Consider the following 11,821-nt stretch of genomic DNA (forward strand, 5'->3'; position numbering starts at 1 on the left):
TTACATGTTTTATATATCATACTTATAGCAATGACTTTTTTATGCAGGTGTTTGTTCAGGGTTGTACTTTATTTGAAATTTCACCTTATAAAGAAATATTTCAAAATTTCTGTGTTTTATTCACAAGTTTTATTTTGATTCCAACTATTTTCCAAACTTCAAAGATCCCTAAGTAATGAAGTAGAAAATTAATTTTCAATGACAAATAAATAAATAAATAAATAAATAAATCTTACGTTTACAACCTTAGCTAGTATATTGTGTGTCAGGGAAATAATTTTAAGTTTTATGCCCTGCTGCTCATTGGCCAGAACTAAGGGTCCAGAAATGGTTATATTTGCCAGTCATGACCTAAACTGAAAGACCAATGACCGTAATGACAGAATAGGATTTAGGTCCAAAATTATTTTTTTACAGAAATAATTTCAGTCATTTCATTGAGATCGGGTCTTTTAATCGCCAATTTGCAATAATTTTTAGAAATGCTTTTCTGGTAATAAAACTGTGAGTATAGAATGATAATCTTGAGGGCCCTCCCAATAATCATATTAATGTCTCCATGAGATATTGGCTAATGATGATCAATGAGCTAGATTAGGCACTTAATTGTACAATGCAAAATGATTTTAAGCTAAATCAAACGAGTGAGGGAAACTTTTATATGTTATATTCAAACACGCTTACAGGTAGTGAAATTAAAAAATAAGATGGTTTCCTGTCATTTGATCAAGAGAACAAATCCCATAAATGAATCCCGAATCATTCGTAATTCAGTGTTAACTTGAAACTTCTAGTTTTTATTTCAACTTCAAAATCGAAAGGAGCGTTAGCACATTCCTGAGTGATTACCATTTTAAGTCATAAAAATAATTTCAATTTCAAATTGATGTTTTTCATAACTAGTTCTTTAACATTTTTAGAAAAATGTTAAGCAACTTCATGAAGTAAATACGACCCAACTGTCAATGCAAGTTCATTGATGCCATGAATCTATGAATAATTTCTATAGTTTGAAAAAAGGATCCCAACTTTCAAGTCATCTCAAAATGACCAAAATTGTCCAAACAAATTTACAGATCCTTATCAGAGCATAAAAAGTTACTCATGTTTGCAATTCTACCTTCCTTAATGCAACAAGCATGCTGCTTTCAGGAGTAAGACCAAAGATTAAAAAAAAAAACATACATTGGTAACAGGGCAATCTTAATCTGGATGTTAAGTACAATGAAGATGTTCATGAAATTCTCAATTTATCTTGATAGGTGGTTATCCCATTTTGAAAATGCCTTTCTTGGATACCATGTATGTTTAAATCAAACAGCCCCAAGTTGATAGCTGCTGGATTTTAAGCAAACAACAGATGAATCAAATAAACTTGCACTTAATTTTCCTACGTTCTGCTTTGAAATCTTTTTATTAGCCCTATGAAAGATTATTATTCCATTCACATTATTTATCAGATCCATACAATTTAGCTTTTTTTTGTTCCACATAGGTAACTGGAGTAGTGACAACAAAAGAAGGTGATGCCAAATGGGTATTAACTGGTACCTGGGACAAGAAGATGGAAGGAGCAAAAATATTGCATGTTGATGAATCAAATAAAGGGAAACCAGTATTTGAAACTGGACCACACTTTACATTATGGGAGAAAAAACCTCTGCCGTAAGTAGTTATCATTTTACAAGTTACTGTTGTTGGTGAGTTTTCAACAAATAAATTTTACATGAAAAAGGTTTTTTGAAAGGAGATGTGTAGTTAATATCAATGAGACAGCAACCCAACTGCATCAGTTCTCCAAAATAATTATTTATAGATCTAGATATAGAGATTGAGATGCTTGACAACTGCCCGTGCTGTATGGCAAACCCTGAATTGTCCTCAGTCTTAAAGGATATGCATGAATTCTATAGAGACAAAGATCAACACGCTTTCTCAAATGGAAAAATTCCGAAAAAACAATGACAATTACTGACAAAATTCATGACTTCGGACAGACACATCAACTTTTATGTCAAATAAACTTATCATCTGATGTGAAATTCATGTTGATATCATCAAAGGAGTAAATTCTGTAAGGGCCATATTTGGCCCTAATTATGATGTTCAATGTTTCAAGATATAAAAATGTTGTAAGTTGATGAAAAGACATGTGAGAAAGTTAAATAGCACTATTTTTGTCAAAGTTTTATTTTAAAGCGTTGCTTTTTACATCCTAAACATTTCTAAATAGGTCACAAATAGAGATTTTTACAAAATTTGTCAAAATCTTCCAGATTTCAATCAAATTCAGGCCTAGGAAACATAGAGCGCAGACGTCGACTGACTAAATATTCAAGTCAGATAATTTATGTAAAATGTCATAACAAACAATATCTTGTAAAAGGTCTTCTTTGTCAACGCATAGGCTCTATGTTACCTGTCCAAAAAATCAATGGAGATTTATCTGTTTTCATTGAATTTTCATGGAAGATCAAAATGATTGGGATTTGTCATGTCATGAATAGAACGCAAGAACGTCAATTTTTAACATAAAGACATATTTCCTATCTAGTCATTGAGCTATGATTCATTGTGATATTGGTCAATAAATAATGATTTGAAATTTTAGCTAGAAATAGGTCCATTTTAGGGTCTTATCGAACTTTCCGTGCTTATGTCTTTTATGGGGAGAAGGAGAGAATTATGGAACATGGAATATTAGTTTAGGCTATTCTAAAACTATTTTTGATGACAAAAGACTCTTCACTAAGAGGTAGAGGCATATAATGCCTGCAGATCTTAAGCTGATTTTTGGTACATACATCTAAGTGTTAAATGATTCCTTACAGAACAAGGCTGTTGAAGCTTGTGTCTACTTTAGGTTTACCCACTTTTGGCAGAATTTCAGTTGATTTTTTTCAATGAGGCTTCAGGCAGGGTCATACTGATACATCTAGTTAAAATGTTCAGAACAAAAATAATTCATATATTGGATTGTTTATAGGCCTGGAGCAGAGAAAATGTATTTTTTCACTCGACTAGCATTAGAATTAAATGAACCTGAGGATGGAGTTGCACCAACAGACTGCAGAATTCGCCCTGACCAAAGATTGATGGAGGATGGAAAGTGGGATGAGGCTAACAAGTACAAAGTTCAGTTAGAAGATAAACAGAGAGCAGCAAGAAAGAAACGAGAATTAGAAGCAGAAGAGGCCAAAAAGAAAGGTTGGTATAACATTGTCATATGAGCTGTTTTAATTTTAAGTATACATTACGCTAAGGAGAGGCACTCTCAAAATTGGTAAACCACTCATTGAAATTTGCTAGGTGAGCTATTGAATCAGGTTGGCATCTTTTGTCCTGTCAATTAACAATTTTAGAAATATTTATGACAATGCTTCACAGAATTATTATTCCTTAATTATAAAAAAGAAGATCTGGTATGATTGCCAATGAGACAACTCTCCACAAGAGACCAAATGACACAGAAATTAACAACTATAGGTCACCGTACGGCCTTCAACAATGAGCAAAGCCCATACCGCACAGTAAGCTATAAAAGGCCCCGACATGACAATGTAAAACAATTCAAACGAGAAAACTAACGACCTAATTTATGTACAAAGAATGAACGAAAAAACAAATATGTAACACATAAACAAACGACAACCACTAAATTACAGGCTCCTGACTTGGGACAGGCACATATATACAGAATGTGGCGGGGTTAAACATGATTATTTGGAACTGGTATCACCGAAATAAAGGAACACAACTTGTTTATTCTGGTTACACAAGCTATACCATGGCTATGTTTATTCTGGTTACACAAGCTATACCATGGCTATGTTTATTCTGGTTACACAAGCTATACCATGGCTATGTTTATTCTGATTACACAAGCTATACCATGGCTATGTTTATTCTGGTTACACAAGCTATACCATGGCTATGTTTATTCTGGTTACACAAGCTATACCATGGCTATGTTTATTCTGGTTACACAAGCTACACCATGGCTTTGTTTATTCTGGTTACACAAGCTATACCATGGATATGTTTATTCTGATTACACAAGCTATACCATGGCTATGTTTATTCTGGTTACACAAGCTATACCATGGCTATGTTTATTCTGATTACACAAGCTATACCATGGCTATGTTTATTCTGGTTACACAAATGTTTATTCTGGTTACACAAGCTATACCATGGCTATGTTTATTCTGATTACACAAGCTATACCATGGCTATGTTTATTCTGGTTACACAAGCTATACCATGGCTGTGTTTATTCTGATTACACAAGCTATACCATGGCTTTGTTTATTCTGGTTACACAAGCTATACCATGGCTATGTGTATGCTGGTTACACAAGCTATACCATGGCTATGTTTATTCTGATTACACAAGCTATACCATGGCTTTGTTTATTCTGGTTACACAAGCTATACCATGGCTTTGTTTATTCTGGTTACACAAGCTATACCATGGCTTTGTTTATTCTGATTACACAAGCTATACCATGGCTATGTTTATTCTGGTTACACAAGCTATACCATGGCTATGTTTATTCTGATTACACAAGCTATACCATGGCTATGTTTATTCTGATTACACAAGCTATACCATGGCTATGTTTATTCTGGTTACACAAGCTATACCATGGCTTTGTTTATTCTGGTTACACAAGCTATACCATGGCTATGTTTATTCTGGTTACACAAGCTATACCATGGCTATGTTTATTCTGGTTACAAAAGCTAAACCATGGCTATGTTTATTCTGATTACACAAGCTATACCATGGCTAATTGCACCAATTATCAACAAATTAGTATCACATGGAAACTTTCATAATATTAGTATGTCCACTACATGTCAGGACATGCAAATATTGTCAAGATCATTGAAAATAGAATACATGTACACTTGTTTCAAGTTTGTCCACCGTTCAAACCTATAAAACCTTTTCACATAATTTTTCAGTGTCATTAACAGAAAAAAAATGATGTCAACAAAACTGATTGGGTTATAATTTCAGACATTATGAGATCAAAACAGTGCAAAATTGGCAATGGAAGTAAAATTCTAAGCCTGGGAATTGGTGTATAGTTAACGTTGTAGCTGTTACAATTTTTTCTTGAGAAGTGTGCTATACAGAAATGAAGTCAATAAGGAAATATTACCAGTACTTCTGTGAAAAAGATAGAAAAATAAAGAACAAGTTTAGGATATTATACATAATAGAAGTGTAAAAACAAACAAGCAAACCATTTCAGGGCCTTTTATAGCTTGCTATGCTGTATGGTTTATGCTCATTGTTGAAGTCTGTACAGTTGGTAGTTGTCTTATTGACAATCATTCCACATCTTTTTATTTTTATATGAACAGAGTTCAAATTCCAGTTTTGTTTCCCAGCATGCAGTATTTAATTTGCTTATTTATTTTCAGGAGAAGATTACCCACCTTACACTCCTACATGGTTTGTAAGGAAGACAGACTCTGCCACTGGGAACCCTATACACATGTATAATGGACAATATTGGGACTGTAAGCAGAAACAGGACTGGAACAGATGTCCCGAGATATTCTTATAATACCATGTATTAAATGTACAAAGGCCAAGTGACAAGTGCAAATTCATTATACGCTGATAAATGTGGAGTACATGGTCCATTAGAAGACTTGTAGGTCCAAAGGGTCAGTTCGAGGACATTGTTCTGGTGTTAAAAAAAAAATGTATAAGCCAAGTCTTGTTTAATATATTGTAAGAGACTTTAAGAGAATTGTTTGAGGTCTGAATGGCAGGACTTATGAGATATATTAAGCTCACAATAATGAATCAAATTATATACTGTAAACCAACTAATTTTCACGGATACTTTATAGCCCATTTCGCGGCGATTTAATTTCGTGATTTTTAAATTTACTTGATGTAGTTAAATAAGGAAAGATCCAAGTTTTACATGTTCATGATGATTTATATTCGCGTTTTTTTTTTCTACTTGCGAAAGTCACGAAAATTAGTTGGTTTACAGTATATTTCATGTTTGGTACCCTGTTACAATGTGTTTCATTAACTTTTGATATAAGGAAGTGTAATTGTAAGAATTATTACAAGTACAAGAAGAAAAATTTGAAACTCTTTTGGTATAGCAATAATTTTGTAAAGAAAGGTGCATGCACTTGAGATTTTCAATGATGAATTGTAACTTTTCTTGTTAAATTATTAATCATGTACTAGCATATTGAGATATATGGTATTTTTAGAATTGTTTACAGGCAAAATTTGAATGTTATATTTCATTCGCTCACACTTTTTAGTTTTCAAAAAATCCAAAGAACTAAAAATTATATTAGTATGACTTCAGAAACGAATTTGTGAGACCATAATGCTGCGAAAATTCTTTAATTCATGAATGCTACTTATTGCACATTGTGGAAAAGGTTTTTTATGGGTTTATTTCAATTTTTAACCTCAAACTATGCTCATAAATATATAGAATAATCTTGTGTTTTGTGAATATTAAAATCTGCTACCCCACAGTTACATTCACTTTGAACCTGTTGGTTGGTCGTATTTTTTTCATAGGGTTTGCTGGTACTAAGGTTGTCTGTCAGAATAGTACCTTTTCCCAATTCAATATAATTTCACAGATTTTCAAGAAATTAATGACGGTTTAGTTAGATGTCTCTCTTTAAATGATCTTATCAATTTAAATTTAAATGTAATTTATTGTTCGAATTGGTATAAGATCAGACAAATGTTTTTTGGCAAATTGGTTACATCTTCTCAAAGTAACAAATTTATCCCTTCATTCTATACAATTCATTTATTCAGTATGAGATGATTGATTGTGCCATATTTTCTAAATGAGAACTAGTCCACCTTTGTAGGGTTTTTTGGGAACTAGAACTTAAATGTCAAATCTTAAATGTTTGAATGAAAATTTAATATGTTTATTCAATGAAAAATTTTCTTGCCAAGTTTTAGTATAAATCTTAAGTAGCTAGTAGTTAGTTTTACAGTTAACCTTCTTGGGTGTTTATCTAATAGATAAAATTTAATTCCACTTGTTCCTTATAGTTCAACTTTGAACTCTAATTTTAATAGATATCATAAACAATCTGATAAAAATACGGATCCTGTAACTAAGCTACATTTTGTAATTACTGCCCTCAACTTATTGAAGATATTTGTTGTTTGAAAGACCATTGATAATCTGTTTATCGCTATTTTGCCTATGAGGTCATTCATGTTTACATTGACAACGTCACATGTGCCCTTAGTTTCTGACAATAATATTCCATCTCAAGCGAGTAGCATGATATGAAAAATTATCACAAAAAAAGATCAAAGGAAAAATGCACATAATAGCGATAATTAGCATTACAACAAAAAGGGATTCCTGAGTCACTTAAATCTCAAAAAAAAAATATTAGTATTCATGTAAGCTTTTAAGGATGTTGGCTGCTGAAATTCAATTTGGACATTTCCGTCAATGAAATCTTTTTTCCATAGAGAATAAGCAATACATAATAAGTTTCAGGAAAATGTAGATAAGGTCTGTGCGATTGTTTTTGAGATGCATAAATTTGAAAAAAAAGTACAATTTCTGGAGGGGAAAATACATGTAAGTTTCTGGATTTTCCATAGGAACAGTATTGGCAAATTTATAGATTCAGTGTGATTTAAAGCTTGATATATTGTAAGGATACTTGTCTGTTGAACACAGTTTGTTACCATTTGGATGCCATTTATTTGATTTGTTTGTTGGTTGGTTGCTGTCTCAATGACTTATACCCCATATTTCCTTCTATTCATACTTACATGTTATTTATAAGCACCAAGTTTCCTCTTGTGTCTTGTTTGTTTTGATAGAATTTGCTTCACTATGTTATATTACAGCTTGAGATAAGTGCACACATGGTTTACCTATTTTCTGTCATTCTAATTTTCTACTATTCCATAGGTAACTTTGGTGTTACACCTTTATTTCTTACTTTTCATAGAAATGCACATATATTCTGAATATTTCGTATGCTGGGAAATAACTCACATCAAACTTTAAAGTGAGATTCAGATTTTTTAAATGACTTTTGTTGTTGGGCAAGAACAAAATCAAAAATAATTTTGATCAGAGCCAGTTCAAGATAGGGGAAACATAAAAATAATTTGGATCAGAGCTTTATGCCCATGGTTTCTGCTAGTTCAAGATAGCAGAAACATAAAAATAATTTGGATCAGAGCTTTATGCCCAATGGTTTCTGTCAGTTCAAGATAGGGGAAACATTGATATCAATACAACATGAATTGTCATCGATAGGTTTTAGATAAAAATACATGTATAAAACCTGTTATGTTATTATGTAGCTATACACAATGTTTATAGATTTTTTTATTTTTGCAAACTTTGCTTTATATTAAAGTGTAATTTTGCAATACAATGACAAATAAAAAATCTTTTTTTTGATAAAAAATGTAAAATGAAGCAGTATTATTATGTGAAGTATAGGAATTGTGAATAAGAAAAGATTTGACAGTGACCTAACAAACAGACATGTTTATTATTATTATTTTCTATATTAAAAGAAAATGTGAAAGGAGTATTGATTGTATTGTATACTGTTATGAGTTTACTTATGTATAGGTTTTTTTCATGTTAGTAATTGGATATTAATAGTAGGTTGAACTAGAGAAGAGTTCATTTATTAGAATGAAACATAATTCTAAAAGCAATAACAGAATATTAACTGGTATATATTTAACAGGTGCATAGTTTATTTGTTCTAATGGCAACTTTCAATTTGGCAAAAATTAAATATACACCAAAAAAAAAAAATAGTGGATATATTGTTGTAGCATTAAATAAGACTCTTCATTGTTTTTTAGGGGGCCTTTCACGGGTATCAGGCGTATTTTAAAATGGCTACGAATGCTATCTTATAAAAACACATTGCATTATTTTTGCCTAAGTATAGCTACAGAAATTGTTGTATTGGGATTTTTCTTCAGAAACCATAGTCCTCTCTGATCTGTTTAGTAAATGGCAATCATGATTCAGTCTATGTTAGGGGCTACAGATATTATCTGCAGAAAATACACAAATTGGATAAAAAAATCAGTTTGAGGTTTGAAAGTGCCTTTACACCAGGGAATATTTTTGTAAAAGGGCATTTTTTAATGAATACCTCAGATCTCCCAGTCTATGACATTTGTTACAAGAAATCAATGTCCAACAAACCTTCTTACCACTAAAAATTAGCCAATGAGGAACAGTAAAGATGTTTATTTAGTGTATGGAAAAATATAATTCATATGAAAATATTAATAGTGGTTATTTACAGCATCAAAGTGATACAATTAATTAAGCTACTTTGTCTATCTAATTGTTTTAGAAATAGCAATAGTTATATCAGCTGTTTAATTGCATAAAAGCTTTTTAAAAGATATTTGAGATTTACAGGGGATATCAGTGTGTCTCCAAAGTTTTACACATTTTTCAACTAAATCTTAATTAATTAAAAAAAATCTCTACTGTGGTGATGTCGAAAATGGTTGTTTGAAATTGCTGTACTAACACTTTTACTGTAATAGCCATAAGAGAAAAGATGATCATTTAAAGCTGTTTGATCCTTTTTCAAAGATAATGATTTCTGGGTGCTAGAAGTGGATTCAGACATTTTTTTCTTTTTGAACATGTTGAAAGTACCTTGAAGTTTAGTTCATCTTTTCAGTTTTGTAAAAAAAAAGAAGAATTATTTGTGAATTTAATTTTTTTTACTTTGAAATACAATTCTGCCATTAACAGAATGTTAAAAAAAATTGAATTTTATTTGGTATTTTGGACATTTTTTTTGAGTGGAATATTCATGTATTGCCCATTGGTTCCTTGCAAGGGATTCTTTTAAGATTTTGATTACTGTAAATAAAGCTTGTGTTGCTGTATGGGTAATCACTTTAGTCACAAATATATGTTTTATTGTTATTTATATAAATCATGAGTTTGATGAAAGAATCCATGTTTATTATGCAATGTAGCTTAATTGTGATATATGATGTATTGAGTGATGAGTTCTGTAAAAAAATAAATGTTTTATCAGATACTGGGGATTCATTTATTATTTGTACTTACCAGTTTTCATGGATTGAGGAAAATTTGTATCTTTGTGGATATTTGATTTCATGTTCCCTTGAAATCCACGATAATTGGTATCCAACGAATAATAAAGAATTCTCAGTAGTATGTACATATGTATGCATAGCCTTTTTCTGTCTGCATGATGCCTGTAAATGTTTAACGATGGAATTTGGAAAACAGTATTGTTATAAGACATTTTGTAAGATTATTTGTGAATGGTTTCCTGGCATCATTTCCATAATTGATGCTGTCAGACTGTACTGTCAATTCTGTAAGACATTTTCATTTTACTTTGATACTTTCACCAGAGTTATCTGGTGCTGAAGAAAAAAATTATTACCAGAGACCAACATAAAACTAGTCAAAAGATTGTTTTATACAGCTGATGTTTAATTAGATTTACATAAAGGATATTCCTATAGCAGTTAATGTTTAAACCTACGTTTCTCATACATTACTGCTTTAATTTCTTGATAAATGCATTTTTATTTATCTGTGACCTCATTATATTTCTATTAAGTTTATATGGGAATAACTTGGAAATTTTTGACAATATTAAAACAATGCATTTTCATCAATGTGTTTCAAAATTGTTGTGCAAAACAAATTTTTTTTAATTATTACATGAAAAATCCATGCTGTGGTATAAAAGGTTTTTAAAATTGACTGTTATTCTTATTTTGGAAAATATTGAATGGAACTGTTTTTGTCACTTCAGATTTTTTTTGAAGAAAACGGCTTTCTATTGAAAAAAGTCCAAACATATTCTTTTTGAAATGGTTCATCCTTTCAAGCTGTCACTTTAAACTACCGCTATTATATTTTTTAAGGTAAGTGACACAGAGGGACAAAGTTCATTTTAAAATGTCAACTTATGGTAAATAGTTATATTATTTTGAATATGCTTTGCTGAAGAAAAACATTGTCAGATACTTTATTTGGCATTGAATCCAAGTCAGGTGTTTTAATTCTGACTCTTAGCTGAAGACAAAGCTTTAAAATGTTATATACAATGTAATACTAATACATTAATTGTTGCCTGAAAGCTTGTTTGATGTTACTCAATTAATTTTCCTTGATCAGACAAGGTTTGGCTTTACAATTATCAACATTTATTCGGTATGAGGTGAAATATCATTCACTGCTTAAATATGTTTAAATTTTTGAGAAAAAATAACTTCTGTACTGGAATATAAGTCAGTTGATGAGAAATCCTTAATTAAAGTAAAGCTGCATAGGCCTCAGCTGATCAGGTTAAATTTATTAAGTAATATTCATTGCTTGAAGTATCAGCAGATTAGGTCCAATTAATGAAGTAATAATCGTTGCCGGACTGCTTGTATGATTTATAAGGCATGTGGTTATTCACATATATTTATTTCACAATAATTGTTAATGATTATTTCTTCATTTGTTAACGATAAATAAACCATGTTTGTCAATTGATATTTCTTTTATTAGTAATTAGCTTCAACTGTATGAAAAAAAGTTGAAATTTATACGCCCATGCCAAAATACAAAAAAAAAAATAAAAAAATAAGAAGGACTCATTGATTGCATGTTAAATGTCCAAATAAGGAGATGTGGTATGATTGCCAGTGAGACAGCTTTCCACCAGAGCTCAAAAGATGTTGATATTTAGGGCAAAAACAAATAAACAAATCAACCCAATTCCACTGAGAAACAGGTTATGT

The 11,821-nt window shown here is 31.0% G+C and overlaps 1 protein-coding gene across 2 annotated transcripts in view; it reads left to right on the plus strand.

Moving 5' to 3' along the window:
- The window catches only part of LOC127712573 (oxysterol-binding protein 1-like), a 36,005-nt gene extending 24,432 nt beyond the window's left edge, over window positions 1-11,573 (plus strand). For both annotated transcript variants that reach the window (XM_052219075.1, XM_052219076.1), the window contains exons 11-13: window positions 1,496-1,665; window positions 2,987-3,207; window positions 5,437-11,573. In XM_052219075.1, the coding sequence (XP_052075035.1) occupies window positions 1,496-1,665; window positions 2,987-3,207; window positions 5,437-5,582 (537 nt within the window). In that variant the 3' untranslated portion in view covers window positions 5,583-11,573. The remainder of the gene's footprint in view (window positions 1-1,495; window positions 1,666-2,986; window positions 3,208-5,436) is intronic.
- Window positions 11,574-11,821: the final 248 nt, after the last annotated feature.

This window comes from Mytilus californianus, unplaced genomic scaffold (genome assembly GCF_021869535.1).
Source record: "Mytilus californianus isolate M0D057914Y unplaced genomic scaffold, xbMytCali1.0.p SCAF_8, whole genome shotgun sequence".
In the NCBI taxonomy this organism is placed as follows: Eukaryota; Metazoa; Mollusca; class Bivalvia; order Mytilida; family Mytilidae; genus Mytilus; species Mytilus californianus.